The sequence below is a fragment of the Leucoraja erinacea genome, chromosome 10, assembly GCF_028641065.1.
Source record: "Leucoraja erinacea ecotype New England chromosome 10, Leri_hhj_1, whole genome shotgun sequence".
NCBI classification, from domain to species: domain Eukaryota; kingdom Metazoa; phylum Chordata; class Chondrichthyes; order Rajiformes; family Rajidae; genus Leucoraja; species Leucoraja erinaceus.
The window spans coordinates 37356635-37376800 of NC_073386.1; the positions used below are offsets into that span (position 1 = coordinate 37356635).

General features: G+C 41.7%; 1 protein-coding gene across 1 annotated transcript in view; it reads left to right on the forward strand.

Moving 5' to 3' along the window:
* Positions 1-20166, forward strand: part of astn1 (astrotactin 1) — a 1772582-nt gene that overhangs the window by 1642114 nt on the left and 110302 nt on the right. Inside the window, exons 17-19 of the mRNA XM_055641960.1 lie at positions 454-722; positions 3247-3380; positions 15306-15463. Of these exons, the coding sequence (XP_055497935.1) occupies positions 454-722; positions 3247-3380; positions 15306-15463 (561 nt within the window). The remainder of the gene's footprint in view (positions 1-453; positions 723-3246; positions 3381-15305; positions 15464-20166) is intronic.

Sequence of the window (20166 nt, forward strand, 5' to 3'; positions counted from 1 at the left end):
CTATGTGTGCTGTCTGTACAGAGTTTGTACATTATCCCTGTGACCACATGGGTTATCTCTGGTTGCTTAGGTTTCCTCCAACACTCCAAAGTTGGTTAATTGGCTTTGGTAATACGGTAATTGTAAATGTTTCCCTAGTGTGTAGGGCGGTGCTAGTGTACAAGGTGCAGAATGGCCTGTGTCCTTGCTGTTTCTCTAAACTATGATAGTGAATCACTAAGACATAGAAGGTTATAGACATAATGTGGGTAAATGGGCTTCATGTAGATAGGTGCAATGGGTGACATTGATATGATGGGCTGAAGGGCTTATTTCTGTGCTGTGACTCTCTGAATCTATTTATAGCCGTATTTCTAATTATACAAACTATACATGTCATTTGATTCTAATAGCACTAACTGATTGTGTCTATTCATGCCATTGTGCACTAATATCATCTGTTTGTTCGTACAGCCAATTCTCCATCTGACGAATCTGAGGAACATGAAAAGGATCCCAAATCATTAACTTTTCCAGCCTACGTTGGAAGCCTTCTTGACTCTGGCGATGAGCTCATGGCATCTGGAGTGAGGATGTACTGTGACAACAGGGGAGGTTGCCCATCCTCCTGTCACCTGTGCCACCCAAAAGGGGGCCAAAACAGGCAAGAAGAACCTGTGTTGCTGGAAGTCACCAAGGCAGCTCCACTGTCTGAACTGCTCAGCGAAAATGAAACGCAAAAAGTACGTTTCTACCTCATTGGAGACTAACTTTAATCGGAGTTTACTGGACTTTATCTTGCACTAAACTTTATTCCCTTCATCATGTATCTGTACACTGTGGATGGATCAATTGTAATCATGTATAGCCTTTCTGTTGACTGGATAGCGTGCAACAAAAAGCTTCAGTACATGTGACAATAATCTAAACTAAACTACACTAAGTTTTACAAGCTAGCAGAAAACAAGTCAACTGTCCTTGTACATATGGCACTTATGTGTAGGGAGTTGATGCGGAACAGCAATGGCAGGCTGGAGACATAATCTCCCACCGGATCACCTACAAAATCCTGATCCTCACCTACAAAGCCCTCCACCATCTGGCCCCCCCATATCTCACTGACCTCCTCTCCCTCTACCAACCCTCACAGTCCCTCAGATCCACATCAATCGGTCTCCTCTCCATCCACGTCCAACCTCCGCAGTTTTGGGGACAGAGCCTTCTCCAGGGCAGCTCCCAGGCTCTGGAACTCCCTCCCCCAACTGATCCGCAATTCCGTGTCCCTCACCATCTTCCAGTCCCACCTCAAGACCCATCTCTTCACCTCTGCCTATCCTTAGCCCCACGTCCCCCTCCCTTTTCATCTGTGCATTAATTGCATCATATTGTGTTTTGAATTGTATTCTGTCTTTACTGTGTGTATTAGTCATGTCTCTACTATTTATTTCATTTCCCTTACATGTTTTTCCTCTACCTGCTAAAATTTTGTAAGGTGTCCTTGAGACTCTTGAAAGGCGCCCATAAATAAAAATAAAAAAATTAAAATAAACTATTCATTTCTCTCCATAAATGCTGCCTGACCCATTAAAATCCTTCAGATTTTTTTTTCTGATCAAGTGTAGAGGGGCCAAGTAGCTTACTCTTGCTCTTATTCTTGTGATCCCTCAACAATAAAATGTAGTCTGTTTAAGAAGGAACTGCAGATGCTGGAAAATCGAAGGTATACAAAAATGCCGGAGAAACTCAGCAGGTCAGGCAGCATCTATGGTGCGAAAGAAATAGGCAACGTTTCGGTCTGGAGAAGGGTTTCGGCCCGAAATGTTGCCTATTTCCTTCGCTCCATAGATGCTGCCTCACCCACTGAGTTTCTCCAGCATTTTTGTCTACCTCCAATAAAATGTAGTCTTGTAGTCCAAGGCCTCAAAACGCATTACAAAGTGGATGAAACCTCAGCCCATTTTGTGTGGTTGGGAACATCATGGTGAATAACTGTTCCCTTCTCCTTCCTTCTAAGGGTGGTAGAGTTGTTGCCTCACAGTGCCAGAAACCCAGGTTCAATCCTAACTACTTGTGCTTCTTTGTATGGACCTTGTACATTCTCCCTGTGACCATGTGAGTTTTCTCCGGGTGCTCCGGTTTCCTCTCACACTTCAAAGACGTGCAGGTTTGCAGGTTAACTGACTTCTGCAAATTGCCCCTAGTATGTAGGATAGTGGTAGGGTATGGGGATCGCTGGTCTGCACAGATTTTGTGGGCCGAATGGCCTGTTTCCGCACTGGAGTAGAAATAAGGGAACGAGTGGAGACGAGAAGGGGAATTTGGAGGGATGATTCTTGCTGGAGTGCCCAACCTCTTCTGGTAACGCTCCTTCAAATCACTGTGCCTTAAAAAACGATCCCTGTCTTTGTCACATTGGTTAAGAAAAGGCTAGTTTGAACAATGATTCAATGATTCAATGATACTTTTATTGTCACATGTACCTAGGTACAGTGAAATGCTTTGTTTTGCATGCAACCTAGTAAAAACATACCACAGACCTCACCTAGGCAGTATACAAGTCTCTACCTTTCTGGTGCCGACAAAATGACACAAAGTTCATCAAACAGACTTGTAGTCTGATTGCAGCTTCAAATCAGGCCCGCGTCCGCCGCACGTGGCAGCAGGCAGTCTCCGCGCCGGGACCCCGTTCCACCTCGGCAGTTTCAGAATAAGCTACAGAAGTGGTCGGTGCGTTATCAAGCTAACACTTTCCTCGCACTGCTGTTGTATTTCATAGGCTGTCAGCAGAAGTAATTTAATGTTAACATTGCAAAAAAAGGGCTGAAATAATATTTTATTAAGGATGGCTGTGAAAATGACAAGCATAACCAAACGGACAATCTAGGTCCAAATTTATAAGAAGCAGGGACTCGGTGATTAATATCTCAAATACTCTTCTGAGTCAGAGAATTAAATGATGTAATGGCTTTCACAACAAGATTAGTTGAAGTATCTTTCACGCACTATGTAGCTCTGTATAGCACAGGCATTGAGATTGTGCTTTATGCAGAGTGATTTCTCTGCACTGGCAGTGCCCATAATCAGTGTCAAGTGATGATGTGTAGAGATCTTCAGAACTTGTAGAAATCACATTGACTCAGATTCAAATGTAGAGATTGTCAGTACTTGTAGAAATCACATTTGTTCACATTCACTTAAGATAGCTACCAATATTCAATGCCATGGAGCGTGCACTGCACAGTATCTAACTAGATCTTATCCTCCTAGGCAATCTATGAAGCAATGTTGAGTCTACTCTGGTGTTCGGGAGGTGGTGATGTCATTGATGACTGGTGCAGATGTGATTCTACAACCTTCAGTGTTGACGGACTCCCGAACTGTGCTCCACTGCCTCAGCCGATGTGAGTATCTATTCTTTAAGATCTTTTCCATGAATATCACACATTTTCCGATAATATCCAGTATTTCATTAATTTTGTGCAAGAGATATATTGAGGTCTCGACCTGGTGTGATGCCTCGATTATAAAGTGTAAGCCAGGAAGGATAAACACTCCAGGTCCTAATTGGTGTCCTTGTATGAGTTAAGGAGGAAATATTAAATATTTACTCAGTTGTATCAGATGTAAATGAAGAAGGAACAGAGCAGTGCTGTTGACGTTAACCTTTTTGTGTTTAGTGCAGAAACCACAGTTAACTTTCAGTTAGCTTTGTACCAGCATTTGCCAGTTTAACATATGACGCAAATAGTGCAGGGGACTAATATAGATGATATAGTGGTATGGGCGAATGCCTCAATGAGTTGGAGGACATGCAGATCTAAAGCCTTGCTCAGCATGCTCTGAAAGCCGCAGGATATGAAGCATCTGGTTAAACTCTTGGGCAACGGGGAAGGTGCTGGAAGGGGGAGATGGTGAAGGAGGTTATATGATGGCAACTACAACCGGAGATGGAGAAGACACGAGGGAACCACTGCATAAACCTACCAAGGAAGCAGAGAGAGACACAAAATGCTGCAGTAACACAGCGGGTCAGGCAGCATCTTTGGAGAAAAGGAATTGTTGACATTTTGGGTCAAGAGCCTTCTTTAGACTGTGTTTAGGTAGAGGGAATCTATCGGTATGATTGAGATAGAGGAGAGATTGAATTACTAGTAGCTGAGCTGATTCTCCCACTTTCCTACATTGATTTTTCACTGCAAATTTTCCCTCCACAAAACAAAATCAGCAATCTCATTTCCATTATTATTTAAAAAACAAAATCCAGTTGCTCAGTTACTGCGAGATTTCATCCTTCAATGGAGCCGCCCATTTTACTTCAATATTCACTGACTTTGAAATATGTGGAAAGGATTTTGCTGTTGTTGTTATTAGATTTCATTTTCCCCATTGTAATTTCTTCATTACCATTTTTCTATTCTTTGCAATGTTTTTTAAGTTTCATCTTAATATACGCATCTATTCCTTTCAGTTTCTAATTAATTTCAAAACTTAGTTCAAACGTATTCTTTCAGTGCACTCCTTCCTTTGTTTAGTTTAGTCTAATTTAGATATACAGCATGGAAACATGCCATTTGAATTACTGGCAGCAGAGCAGCCCAACGAAAACTTGAAGAGTGGAAGCAGATAAGGTGAAGAAAATTATGGTGCACTGACAAAACTGACGACAAGATTTAGACAAGAAAGGGGAGTAAATAAAAATAAATTGTTCTGGCGTTGATGTTAATAGTGAAAAATAGTTTCAAAGTGCATTATTGTTAGATATATGGAAACCTAGCTCTAGCCTGTCAAGGGGTATTGAATGAAGGAAGAAAAATAATTTGGAAGAAGTTTCGACAGAGTTTGGGGAAGTTTGGGATGAATATGGTGAATGGGAATTGGTTTGGCTGTAAAAATCATGAAATAGGTTTTGGAGAGTTAACAAGAGGTGAATGTCAGAGATATGTGGGGAGGGGGGAAAGATTTAATAGGAACCTTAAGGGTAACCTTTTCACGCAAAGGGTGATAGGTATATGGAACGAACTGCCGGAAGAGGTAGCTGAGGCAGGTAAGAAACATTTAGACAGGTACATGGATAGGACGGGTTTAGAGGGATATGGGACAAAGGCAGGCAGGTGGGACCAGTGTAGATGGGACATGTTGGCCGGTATGGGCAAGTTGAGCCGAATGGCCTGTTTCTATGCTGTAAGACTCTGTAACTCTATGAGAGATGTGGCACTGGCGTAGAAATGGAGGCTGGAGGACAGTTGAAGATCTCCAATTTGAGATGTTTAAGAAAGAACTACAGATGCTGGAAAAATCAAAGGTAGACAAAAATGCTGTTGAAACGCAGCGGGTGAGGCAGCATCTATGGAGAGAAGGAATAGGCGACGTTTGAGGTGTTGGGAATGGAGAGTCAAAGTGGGTCAGAAAGAACTGAATGACAGGCTTGTGTGACTTAACTTACGACAATGTGGAAAAGTTTGAGCTGAAGAAAAATGAGGTTATAGGAGGTGGTCGTCAAGAAGACTTCAAACAAATACAGATAGAAATTTGTGTCAGAAATGAAAACATTTTGCCGTATGTGGAATTGCTATGTTTTAACTCTGTGCACATTTAAGATTTCACTCATTAAGTCTTACCTTAACTTGATGATGAATAGATTTCAATTGGCTTGTCTCTGTCTGATTCTGATGAATGAGCATTCAATTGAGTACATGCGACTAGAGAGATTTGCTCAAATTGATTGATTGCTAGCTTGAAAAAAATAAGCAGTTATTTGAATCAGCTCACTCCTGGAGTTGGAGAAATTTATTGACATCTTATTCAGATCCGGGAGTTTATAACTTTCAAAAATATATCTAATCAGGTCAGACAACTTTGGTAAACAATAGGCAAATAATAGAATTATTACATGGGGAATTTATTTCCAGTTTAGCATTGTATTAACAAACTAATATTTTATATTTGCTGAAGATCGAGTCAACTTTAGCAAGTACTTAAAATAATAGTGTTATTGGCAATTTGATATTGATTCTGGTGCAGTTTATCAGATTTATTTGGACATTAAGGTTGCTTTAAGTTGACTGCAATGTTATTCTGTTGCTCCATGAAAGCAAGGGTTTACACATGGGAAAAAATACCGAAATGAACTGAAGAGGTTTCTTTATTTTTTTGTTCATTGCATAGACTAGCTGTTCATTTGCCTACAGTAGATGGATGGATAAATGAAAGTGCTTGCTCAGGGACTTTGGGAACTGGGACCTCTCCATGGCTGAGTCATACAGTCAAATCAAGAGAAGTTTTAAAAGAAATTGGCAATGCCAAAACTGAAGCTCCAAGTGCCCAGGAGAATGCAGAAGTGAACAAGAAGAGAATGAAATAATGCAATAAAACTGCAGATGCTGGTGTATACCAAAGGTAGACACAAATTATTAACTAACTCGGCGGGTCAGGCAGCATCTCTGCAGACATGGATAGGTAACGTTTTGGGTCAGGACTCTTCTTCAGATTGATAAGAGTAGTGAACTGGAAGGGACATAAATACCAGGACAGATCAGGGCTGGCAACAGATGACCTCATGCAATGTTGGTTATCTGATTGTCCAATTATTGGCTAGGTACAGTGTGATCCCGAGAGGGATATATGAATGAATTTGGGAAACCTGAGTGTTGGATAATGGAGGGATCTCACTGAGAGACATGGGGAACAAAAGCATGGACTGAGAGAGAGCTATTTGAGTGCAGAACCTGAGTGGGGACAGGAGTGCATATGTACAAATGACCAAGAAGTAGAGAGACAAAACCAGTGAAAGTGATTTCAGAGAACTCATGGTGTGGAGAAGCGCGCTTGCACATATTGAAGCACTGAAAGATATTTTATACTTTGGAAAAACAAGCCCTTCGGCCCCCTGACTTCATTTGCCCCATGACCCTCTAAACCTGTTCTATCCATGTACCAATGAAAATGTTTCTTAAACGTTACGATAGTACCTGCCTCAACCACCTCCTCTGACAGCTCGTTCCATACCAACTCTCTTTGTGTGGAAAAAGTTACCCAAGAGTTGTCAAGTGTTGACAGTTGTCATCTGAACCATGCCTTGTTGCTTAAAGGTTATCCAGCTCAAGCAGCATGCTCATAGGTAGGAACATTAAAAATATTCCCACACTCCCAAGAGTCAACTACCTGGTAATGTTCATCTGTGGCATCTTTATATCTGGAGCTGGGTTGGTATATTGCATGGTATTTTAATGGGAGAGATCTATGGAGGATTGTGCTTTAATAATTTTATATACTTCCCAGATATGCGACTGTATTAATCACACAAAGTGCTCGGAGTAGATCTGTAATGGCTTCCTCCTGATTTATGGACTGACAGTAATTAAAATGAAAGTAGTGCCACAAAATCATTTTGTTCCACTAATATCAGCTCAGTGCAATCTTGGAACCACTTAATATTTCTTTGTTAAAATAATGATGATGACTCAAAGAAAGACTATTCAGAGAAGCACATCATTGTTTTGGTCACCTGTTAACATAGCCAGAATATTGAGGATGAATGGGCACCACCGACAAACTAAATGGTTCTAATTTGCCTCAGATTTGTTGATGTTTTTGAGGCCTTCCAATTCTCTGCTCCCAAAGGCAATACAGTGGCACAGCAGTAGAGTTGCTGCCTCATTTCGCCAGAGGCCTATGTTTGATCCTGACTACAGGTTATGTCTGTATGGAGTTTGCACGTTCTCCTTGTGACTGTATGGGTTTTTTCTGGGTGTTCCGGTTTCCTCCCACATTCCAAAGACATACACATTTGTAGGTTAATTAGCTTCTGTAAGTTATCCCTAGTGTATAGTATACAACTAGTGTATGGGTGATCATTGGTCGATGTGGACTCGGTGGGTTGAAGGACATGTTTGCATGTTGTACCTCTAAATTAAGCAAAGCCTAACTCGATCTGACCAATCATTTCTTGACTTTATTCATCAGTCTGACCAAGGGAAAGACACATGAAGGCAAGTTTGAGATTAGTTGTTGACACCAGTCATAGCTGCTGGAATGTCAGTGGAGCAGATCGGCGAGAGCAAGCACAGATCGGCGAGACTAAACCTGATCTCCCGGTTGCTAAACACTTTAACTCCCCCTCCCATTACCAAACTGACCTTTCTGTCCAGGGCCTTCTCCATTGTTAGAGTGAGGCCCAGTGCAAATTGGAGGAACAATGCCTCATATTTCACTTGGGCAGCTTACACTCCAGCGGTATGAATATTGACTTCTATAACTTCAAGCAACCTTTGCCTTCGATTTCTCTCCATCCCTCCCCCCTTCCCAGTTCTCCAACCAGTCTGACTGTCCTTGTTTACATTTTATCTCTGTTTGCTTTGTAGTTATCTTCTCCCAGCTAACAATGATCTATTCTACATTTTCCTTAATCTCCATCCCATTCGTCTCGTTGTCACAATTTCCATTTCCATATCTCTGTATCACCCTCTACCCTGATTCAGTCAAAAGAAGGGTCTCGACCCGAAACGTCACCCATTCCTTCTATCCATAGATGCTGCCTGTCCTGCTGAGTTACTCCAGCATTTTGTGTCTATCTTCAGAATGCCAGTGGAAGTTTGAAAATATCAGTGGAAGCTTGAAAATACAGTGTCAGTGTCATTTGCTTCCCTAAGTAAGTAAATGCAATGCATAGCATGGATCTGTGTTGCACAGCTGAATAAATTCCAAGATTGTGCCTAATATCACACCTGCCTCAATTGCTGTTGAAAATATCCTTGTTGTTCTATGTTATTAAGGCACCAACGGAATATAAGTTCAGAGCCCTGGTTCAGTAAAGGGAAGATGAAATAATGGAATCAGGACCAAACAAAGGCTAGGCCATTGAACAAGCTTCATTCAGGGGAAACCAGAACACTAACCTTTAGCTGACTCCCATGATCAGTTGGACTGCTACAATGGGGCGGCACAATTGCACAGCTGGTAGAGCTGCTGCCTCACAGCGCCAGGAGCTCAGGTTCGATCCTGACCTCAGGTGCTGTCTGTGTTGTGTTTACACGTCCTCCCTGTGACCGTGTGGGTTTCCTCTGGGTGCTCCGGTTTCCTCCTACATTGCCAAGACGTGCAGATTTTCTAGGTTAATTGGCCTAAATTGACCCATGTGTGTAGGGGGTGGATGAGAAATTGGCATAACATAGAACTTGTGTGAACCGATGTTCGGCATGTACTCGGTGGGCCAACGTGCCTGTTTCCACACTGTATCTCTACATACAACATTTTGAGAACATGAGGAGAGAATTGGAATGAAAGAAGGGGAAGGTCCCAATTTGGCTACTTCAAAGAGAGACTCGTAGAATTAATGCCGTTATGAAGTGCATCTTCTGGAGATTCTCTACTGAGAAATGTGAATATGCACCAAAGATGTTTGCTAAAACAAAAATTCCCTGTGCTGAACAATAAATGAACGCACGCAGAAAGATTAGAAATTACGTGTTTTCTGAGGGATTAAAGGATGTCAGAAATAGTTTCATTTAACAAAAGGTCCAGACCCGAAACGTCACCCATCCTTTTTCTCCAGAGATACTTCCTGACCCGTTGAGTTACTCCAGCAATTTGTGTCTATCTTCGTCTACTCAAAGATTATTTGCTATCAAACAAGTCTATTTTCTTGATTTAATTATCCTTGAAAGTGTAGATTGTTTGGTAGGTTTGATGTTCCTGTGTCAGGGTCCATAAATATCTGAAAATGTATCATTATTTTGTAATATCAGCAACTGGTTATTTGCATAACTACACATGCACCAAGCACACAATAAATATGATGTTTTCATTGTGGGTGAGTGATATTTAAATTAATTACCATACATAATTCTCAGTGTGGACAATTGTTTTAGAATGGCACTACTGGTGTATTTTTAACAAAGATAAAGATGGATCTCTGGTCTGTGCTTCCTGTCCTGTGATGGACAGATTAAAGCAGATCCATTACCGCATGGTCTCAGCTTCATGTATTCCTCCTGCCTGAAATCTTTATCTGTTTTGTCCTTGTACATACGATTCATTTTCCTCAGTAAAGCATTCCATGCCCCAGTATTTCTGATATATAGAAATCTCTCCAAAACTTCAGGTCAAGGGGTCAAGAGTGATTAATTATTATATGTTCCGGGACCGGAACAATAAAATTCTTACTTGCTGCAGCTTTACAGGCACATGAAACGGAAGAGCATAACAAATAAATGTACAATAAGCAATAATACAATAACATTTTCGGTTATGTAGAAACAAGGAACTGCAAATCTGATTTATAAAAATGGACACAGTGCTGGAGTAACTCAACAGGTCCCGCAGCATCTCTGGCGAATATGGATAGGTGACGTTTTCAGTCGGGACCCTTCTCTGGACTGATTGTAGGGAAGGAAAGATAGCCGAAAGAGAGGAGGAACAAAACAAAGCCTGATAGGCAATGAGTCTGAGGAAGGGTCTCGACCTGAAACATCAACCGTTCCTTCTTTACAGAGATGCTGCCTGTCCCGCTGAGTTACTCCATCATTTTGCGTCTACCTGACAGGTAATAGGTGAATCTAGGCAAGGATTTTTTTTAATGATAGGCAGGTGGTTGACAAAGACCAGATATGAAAAAACAAAAAAGTGATACAAAAGGATTAAAAGAGTTGCAAGTTTAATTAAAAGGATTAAAAGATAGAAGCCAGACAAATGAATATAGGTGGAGAGGGAGAGGAGAAATAGGTGCGAGTCCAGATGGGGCACAGGGGGGGGGGGGGGGGGGGGGTGGGGGGAGAGAGGGAGGTGGGAGATTAGAGGCTATTCAAAGTTGGAAATACCCAAGTGGAATATAAGGTGCTGTTTGCTTGGGGCCTCACTCTGGCAATGGACGAGGCCCAGGACAGGAAGGTGAGTATGAGAATGGGAAGTTGACTTAATTATCAGTTAATAATAGGTAACTGGAGAATAATAATGTAAGCCCAAGTATCTATTGCACCCTTCCACAATGCTTCTACTAAGTCATAGTTCAGTTCTAAGTTAGGGTTGTGCTGTGTGGTACAAGAGCCTGATGATTAACGAGAAGAAACTGTTCTTGACCCTGGAGGTCAAGACCCTAGTTCTCAAGCTCCTGTACATTCTTCCTGATGGTGGCAGCAAGATGAGAGTGTGGTGTGGGTCTTTGTTGATATTAGCTGTAGACCCCCCCCCCCCCCCCCCCCCAATGGAAGAGATGTTAATAGCTATAACGGACTGGGCATGTAACATTTCTATTGCAATTTGACCATCAATTTTATACTGCAATTCTTTGTCACTGACATTCACTCAGAAAATTCCTTCATCCTTTTACAATGCTCAGTTTATTTTGAGGCATTACGTCCCTAGGTACGGTTCCACAGTCCTAATTCCATCCATGCACCACATTATTTGATCCCGACTATCATCCTGATGGATTAGTGCAGCATATTGTTTCTGGGTTAATGGTCCAGGAATGTAGGAATTACTTGAAAGTAGAGAAATCAACATTCATATCACTGGGTTATAAACTGTCCAAGCGAAATACGAGGTGCTGTTCCTCCAACTTGCATGTGACCTTACTCTGATAGTGGAGGAGGCCCAGAGCAGAGAGGTAGGTGATGCTCTGCACTGAGACCCCTCTTCAGTGGACCTTCACTTTAGTTCATTCTCCTGACCTACTGATTTACTCCAGCACTTTGTGCCCATTTGTGCATTAACCAGCTTCTGCGGTTCCTTGTTTCAAACCTGACCTGGATATTGCCTTGAAGATATTGATCCTAACCCCTTTGATCTTTATATCCCATCTTATTTCTAAAAAACTAGGACACTTGGACGTTTTCATCTGTCTACCTACAATCTCAATTTGAAGGGATATAAGATTTTAGGTCCCTCCATCCCTCTATATGTTTGTTGTTAATTATTTTATCTCATTCCATACTTTCTCAAAATGTAGCTCCTTACACTTCTATCTGAAATTGTAATAATCATCTGACTTCAGAGGGGTGAACCCCTGAAAAGTACCTGGTCCTGATGGTATAAGACACCTCTCCATGTTCTCCAGAGATGCTGACTAACCCATTGAGTTACTTCAGCACTTTGTGTCCTTTTGAGTAAACCAGCACCCGCAGATCTTTGCTTCTATAACTATGAGGAGCGGCGCAGCGGTAAAGTTGCTGCCTTACAGCGCCAGAGACCTGGGTGCAATCCTGACTACGGGTGCTGTCTGTACGGAGCTCATATCTTCTCCCTGTGAAGGCTTAGGTTTTCTCCAGGTGCTCTGGTTTCCTCCCATACTCAAAAGACGTCCAAGTTTGTAGGTTAATTGGCTTTGGTAAGTTGTCCCTTGTGTGGGTCAGTGATCGCTGGCCAGCGCAGCCTTGGTGGGCCTAAGGACTTGTTTCCACACTGTGTCTCTGAAGCCTAAAATAAAAGATGAAGCGGGTGAGTTTTCAATCTCAATCCTGCACCTTTGTAGTCATCATTAATGGGACGAGTTGGTGTTGCAAATTCCAGGAAATTAACTGAATTTAACTTAGAACTCATATCTCTGAGTTGATCGTTCATTCCTCTGGAATACTCGTCAGGGATATTATCTGCTGTTCCACCACTACACCTTGTACATGCAAAACAGCAGAGTCTGGGTGGATAGCTGTTCTCTATGGAAACATTGCCCGCATTGCGATTCATTCCTGCCCAATTTAGATACATACCAAGGGTAAAATATAAACTCACTGACCCCAGCTTCTACCATTGATCCAACTCGCTGAGTTTTCTCATAAAATATGTCTCTTAACAGTCCTTTTGGGAAGGACTTTATTCAACACCAACTGAAAATCTATGTGCACATTCACAATATTCCCTTTATCTATCCAATTAGTCACTTTTTCAATAACTTTTTTTTATTATTGGACATATTGGCTGTTCTTAATTAGCCCATCCATCTTTAAATGCTCACTAATTTATTCTTGATTCCTGGATTCTCAGCACGTGACCAACTTCTCTAACTGATCTTTTCCACGTTTCTACCCCCTACCACTATCAGTCTGAAGTAGGGTCCTGACCCAAAACGTTGCCTGACCATTTCTTCCATAGATGTTCCCTGACTCACTGAGTTACTGCAAGTATATTTTCTGTTCCTCCAACAACCAGTGATGGTTTTCATCAGGATTCATTGATTCTCCCACTTTAATTTCTGCTCAGTTTTCTGTGCTGATGTTCACTTTCATCTGAATATGCACATTTATTTTTTTCAGTTTCTAATTAGTTTCAAAACTTTGTCCAAATCTATCCTTTCAATGCACTCCTTCCTTTGTCTAATTTAGTTTAGTTTAGTTTAGATATACAACGTGGAAACAGGCCCTATGGCCCACCCTTCACCAGCTCTATCCTACTCATGAGGGACAATTTACAGAAGCTAATTAAACTACGAACCTGCACGACTTTGGGATGTGGGAGAAAACCCAAGCACCTGGAGAAAACCCACACAGTCACAGGGAAATTGTACAAACTCTATACAGACAGCACCCGTAGTCAGGATCGAACCCGGGTCTCTGGTGCTGCAAAGTAGCAACTCTATCGCTGCACCACTGTGCTGCCCAAAGATAGTAAGGTTACATTGCATTTCTTAACTGAAGGCTCCCAGTTAATGTTCAATTCCTTATTTGCTAACTTTTCTTCTTGTCTCATTTCTTCTCTCATTGAACTTTCCCCTTTTCCAATCTAACACCCCTATCTTTTAGATCTTCATTATAGTTTTCTATTATCTCCTGCCCCCAGGTTCATTATCATTGTTTCCTCGTCTGCCTCCTGCTCCCACATCAGTTATTAGTTTTATCTCCCACTGCTAAATAAAGTAAAACATGTTTCTCAGTTGGTTAAGAAAAATACTCATATTAGTGTGCTTTCCAGGACAGCGTAAATGATAAGGAGGAAAATTTAATCTCTAATTAGTCTTCGTAATTAGTCTAATACTAATTCTGTGGTTTATGATTTAGAAGCATTGGGTCTTCTGGAGGAACTCAGCAGCATCTGGGGAGAGAAACGGACAGGCGACATTTTGGGTCATTACCTTCAGATTCAAGAATCAGGAGTATTTTTTTCTTTTCATCTGTGCATTAATTGCCTCATGTTGTGTTTTGTATTGAATTCTGTCTTTACTTTGTGTACTACTCATGTCTCTGCTATTTATTTCATTCCCCTTACATGTTTTTCCTCTACCTGCTAAATCTTTGTAAGGTGTCCTTGAGACTCTTGAAAGGCGCCCATAAATAAAATGTATTATTATTATTATTTAATTGTCATATGTACTGAAACCGGAACAATGACAATTTGCTACTTGCAGCAAAATAACAGGCATGTGTACAAAGTACTCGTAGATAGCGTGATAAACAAACAAAATTTAAATTAAAAACCACATACTAATGCAAAAAGCCTGAAGTCTTCAATGTAACCAAAACAATTCATAGTTTAGTGTTTTGCAATGTTCAAGAGCTTGATGGTTGTTGGGATGAAGCTGTTCTTGAAACTGGACATCACAGTTATCAGACCTCTCCCTGATGATAGGAATGAAATCAGAGCATGGTCAGGGTGGTATTGTTCTTTTATGATGCTGGCTGCCTTTTTGAGGCAGTGCCTTCTATTGATTCCTTCGATGGTTGGATGTTTTGTAGCTGTGATGGGCCAGGTGGTGTTCATCACTTTTGTAATCTTCATTCCTGGGTGTTTGAGTTGCCGAACCAGGCCGTGATGTAACCGGACTGATGGTGTCGAGGAGAGAAAACTGGTAGGGAAAGGTGAGGCAGAGTGTGGGGCAAGAACTGTAAGCTGAAAGGGATGTAAAACTACTAAAGCTGGATTTAGATAATAAACTGATCATAATTTTTCAAAAAAACAATTGTGCGGAAGCAACAACAAAAAAAAAAGGTTTCCCCCCTCCCCACTTGTACTTTCAGTATGAAAAAGGGTTCCGACCTGAAACGTCTCCTGTTCTTTTTCTCCAGAGATGTTGCCTGACCCGTTGAGTTACTCTGGCATTTTGTGTCTATCTTCAAAAAAAAAAGAATGTTTATTTCAGATTTCTTGAATTTGAGTTTAGTTTATTGCCACATGTATCAAGGTACAGTGAAAAGCTTTTGCTGTGTGCTAACTAGTCAGTGGAAAGAGAATACATGATTACAATTGAGCCATCCACAGTGTACAGATACATGATAAAGGCAATAACATGACTAACATTTAGTGCAAGATAAAGCCACTAAAGTATGATCAAAGATAGTTAACAGGTACCTGGTAAATCTTTTCATCGATACATTTTCAATGTATTTCTTTTCTTTCTACAGTCTGAGGCTGTCACCTGCACATGAGCCAAGCAGCTCGCTGGTGGTTTTGGAGTGGGACCATACCGAGCCTGCCATTGGGGTGAAGATTGTAGATTACCTGATCAGTTTGGAAAGGGTCACCATCACAGATCGAGCAGAGATGTCCAAGGTTGAGACAGGTGAGTAAGAATCAGGTTATGCCTGAGGTAGATGAATAGGAGAATGGCTAGCCTTGCCCAAGATTGGCCACAGATCTGTGGAGTTGAAGATGCAATTATTTGTGGTTGGACAACTTAAATTAAAAGTGTTCCCCTGAATAATTGATAAATAATGCTTCAATGCCCAATCTTTACAAGTAAAGGGGTGACATGGCGGTAGAGTTGCTGCCTTACAACACCAGAGACCCGGGTTCAATCCTGACTGCGGGTGCTTGTCTGTACAGAGTTTGTACATTCTCCACGTGGCCTGCATGGATTTTCTCTGAGTGCTCCAGTTTCCTCTCGCACTCCAAAGATGTATAGGTTTGTAGGTTAATTGGCTTGGTACTATAATGCTAGTGTGTGGGGATCACTTGATGGTGCAGAATCGGTGGGTCAAAGAGCCTGTTTCCATGCTGTATCTCTAAACTACATTAAACTAAATGTGTTATTAGTAACAGAGCCACGGAGCAAAAATGCCACGGAGCAAAAATGGTTTAAATATTTCTTCAGAAACACCATATGACAATAAGGTCTTAAAATTAAGAGGCAAGCATAATTCCTCAGGCATTAGAAGTGGCAGTGATTGTCCTAATTTAAATTAAATCAGTTTTGGCCGCAGTTCTTGTACCAAAGCATAAGAAATGTAAGCTGGAGAAAGTCATAGGAGCTTTCGAACTTGCTCCCGCATTCATTCACATCGTAGCTGCAACTTTACCACATCCACTAATTCATCCAATTTCTATATTTTCTGAATCATTGTTTAATTTAGTTTAGAGATACAGCATGGAAACAGGCCCTTCGGCCCACTGAGTCTGCGCCGACCAGAGATCCCCATACATTAACACTATCCTACACACACTGGGGACAATTTACAATTTTACCGAGCCAATTGGCCTACAAACCTGTAGTGTGGATTGTGAGAGGGAACTGGAGCACTCGGAGAAAACCCACATGGTCACAGGGAGAATGTACAAACTCCATTCAGCGAGCACCCATAGTCAGGATCGAACCCGGATCTCTGGTGCTGTAAGGAAGCAACAGTGCCACTGCACCACCATACTGCACTTAATGTCTTAAAGTCTATCAGTGGATATCTAAACACAAAGGATCCATACTTTCAGAGGTGTAGAATTCCAAAGATTTATTATCCTGGGTGTCAATAACATTTAATTTTGTCTCAGTCCTAAATGGTTGATCCTTCATCCTGACATCACATCCTGTTGCTTCAGACTCTCCTTCTTAAGGTAAAAGCTTCAGGCAATCACCCTGTTCATGATTCTTGGTAAGCTATGTCCAGCATTTGACCAGAACGCTTTCTCAGAACACTTTCATTTTGCAATAGGATTAATACCATTGACCGTGCTGGAGATGATGCACTTACGGTTTCAAAAATGTGTTTTTAAAATAAATCTGTATTTGTTTAATTGTTGCTGCTGTTGTTTCTTCCATGCTTTGAGAAATTAGAGATCTTATACTGAAACGGAATCTAACTGGTAACGACCTAATGATTCACAATGATGGTTGAGGCTGAATAACCATGGTTTTGTACACATGAATCCAATGTTGGAGCAGAATTTTGGCTTGCACGTATTCAGTAAACTCCCTATGGAATATTGTCCCAAGTCAGAACTGGACCTATATGTTTTAATTATTTTGGTTATCCTAAAATTAAAAAAAATATATATATTTCAAATTGTTTAATTGTTAATAATATTATAATGTTTCAGATATTGTGATAAAGAAGGCATATACAGTATGCTTGCCTTCATTGGCCGAGGCATTGAGTATGAGAATCAGAAATTTATGTTGCAACATTTAGAACTTTGGTTAGGTGAAATTGGAGTATTTTGTGCAGTTTTGGTTTCCCCATTATTAAAAGGATGCTTTGGAAAGGGTGCGGAGGAAGGGGCCCGACGTTCTGGCAGGCCGGTTTGCTAAGGCTACACGTGTGGGTTTGAACTAAATAGTGGGGGGGAGGGAGTGACAAATTGGGAGTGTAAAGATGGAGTTAAAGGGGAAGTGAGTACAGGAAAAGTTACAAAAGACTCCCAAATTAATGGGAAGGAAAGTTCGAGAAGGGATAAGAGAGTAAGGTCAGGGCCAATTGCGAGCGGTGCGAGAGGTGAGGTGAATACCGAGGTCAAAATGTTGTACATGAATGCGCAAAGTATTTCGACAAGGTCCCACATGAGAGATTAGTATACAAAGTTAAAGCACACGGTATTGGGGGTTCAGTATTGATGTGGATAGAGAACTGGCTGGCAGACAGGAAGCAAAGAGTAGGAGTAAACGGGTCCTTTTCAGAATGGCAGGCAGTGACTAGTGGGGTACCACAAGGCTCAGTGCGGGGACCCCAGCTATTTACAATATATATTAATGATCTGGATGAGGGAATTGAATGCAACATCTCCAAGTTTGTGGATGACACGAAGCTGGGGGGCAGTGTTAGCTGTGAGGAGGATGCAAGGAGGCTGCAAGGTGACTTGGATAGGTTGGGTGAGTGAGCAAATGCATGGCAGATGCAGAATAATGTGGATAAATGTGAGGTTATCCACTTTGGTGGCAAAAACAGGAAAGTAGACTATTATCTGAATGGTGGCCGATTAGGAAAAGGGGAGATGCAACGAGACCTGGGTGTCATGGTACACCAGTCATTGAAAGTAGGCATGCAGGTGCAGCAGGCAGTGAAGAAAGCAAATGGTAGGTTAGAATTCATAGCAAAAGGATTTGAGTATAAGAGCAGGGAGGTTCTACTGCAGTTGTACAGGGTCTTGGTGAGACCACACCTGGAGTATTGCATACAGTTTTGGTCTCCTAATCTGAGGAAAGACATTCTTGCCATAGAGGGAGTACAGAGAAGGTTCACCAGACTGATTCCTGGGATGGCAGGACTTTCATATGAAGAAAGACTGGATAGACTCGGCTTGTACAAGCTAGAATTTAGAAGATTAAGGGGGGATCTTATAGAAACTTACAAAATTCTTAAGGGGTTGGACAGTCTAGATGCAGGAAGATTGTTCCTGTTGTTGGGGAAGTCCAGAACTAGGGGTCACAGTTTAAGGATAAGAGGGAAGCCTTTTAGGACCGAGATGAGAAAATCATTTTTTACACAGAGTGGTGAATCTGTGGAATTCTCTACCACAGAAGGTAGTTGAGGCCAGTTCATTGGCTATATTTAAGAGGAAGTTAGATGTGGCCCTTGTGGCTAAAGGGATCAGGGGGTATGGAGAGAAGGCAGGGATGGGATACTGAGTTGGATGATCAGCCATGATCATATCGAATGACGGTGCAGGCTCGAAGGGCCGAATGGCCTACTCCTGCACCTATTTTCTATATTTCTATGTTTCTATAAGAAATAAAGTGGACGAGCTTGAGGTTCAGTTAGAAATTGGCAAGTATGATTTTGGGGGAATTACAGAGACATGGCTGCAAGAGGGTCAGGGCTGGGAACTGAATATTCAGGGTACACATCCTATTGAAAAGACAGACAGGTGGGCAGAGAGGGTGGGGTAGCTCTGTTGGTGAGGAAATAAATTCAGTCCCTTGCAAGGGGTGACATTGAAACAGGTGATGTGGAGTCAGTATGGATAGAACTACGGAATTGTAAGGGTAAAAAGGCCCTAATGCGACTTATCTGCAGGCCCCCAAACAGTAGCCTGGATACAAGGTGCAAGTTGAATCGGGAGTTAAAATTGGCATTTAGTAAAGGTAATGCTACGGTTGTTATAGGAGATTTCAACGTGCAGGTAAACTGGGAAACTCAGGTTGGTACTGGACCCCAAGAAAGGGAGTTTGTGGAGTGCCTCCATGATGGATTCTTAGTGCAGCTTGTATTGGAGCCTACCAGGGAGAAGGCAATTCTGGTTTTAGTGTTATGTAATGAACCAGATTTGATAAAAAAGACTTGAGGTTAAGGAGCCATTAGGAGGTTAGAAATTCCAAAATAAACCAAGAATATATCATGTTGTAAATATCACAGCAGCTTGTCCTGCATCAGCCATATTGAGGAAATGGCCAATAAATCACACAGGAGAGTTAGATATAGGCCTTAGTGCAAACAGAATCAAGGGATATGTGGAGAAAGCAGGAACGGGGTACTGATTTTGGATGATCAGCCATGATCATATTGAATGACGGTGCAGGCTCGAAGGGCTAAATGGTCTAATTGTCTACTCCTGCACCTATTTTCTGTTTCTGTGTAAATGCCTCTACTTCCTTAGAATGCTTAGGAAATTCAGCATGTCCCCAACAACTCACACCAACTTCAGAAGATGCGCCGTATAAAGCATTTTATCGGGATACATTGAGAAACCACAGCATAGTTTGAGAACAGCACCATCCGAAACCGCAGGAAATTGCAGACATAGACCAGACCATCACATAAACCAACCCCCTTCCAATGACTCCATCTACACATCACACTGCCTCGGCAAGGCCACCAGCTTAATCAAGGACAATTCTCACCGCTGTTACTCGCTCTTGTCCGCCCTCCCATCAGGCAAAGAGGTACAGATGTGTGAAAACACATACCTCCAGATTCAGGGACAATTTCTTCTCAGCTGTTATCAGGCAACTGAACCATCCTACCACCAACTAGAGAATGGTCCTGACCTACCATCTACTTCATGGAAGACCCTCAGACATTAACTAACCTTTATACCGTTTATTTTGTATCTGCACAC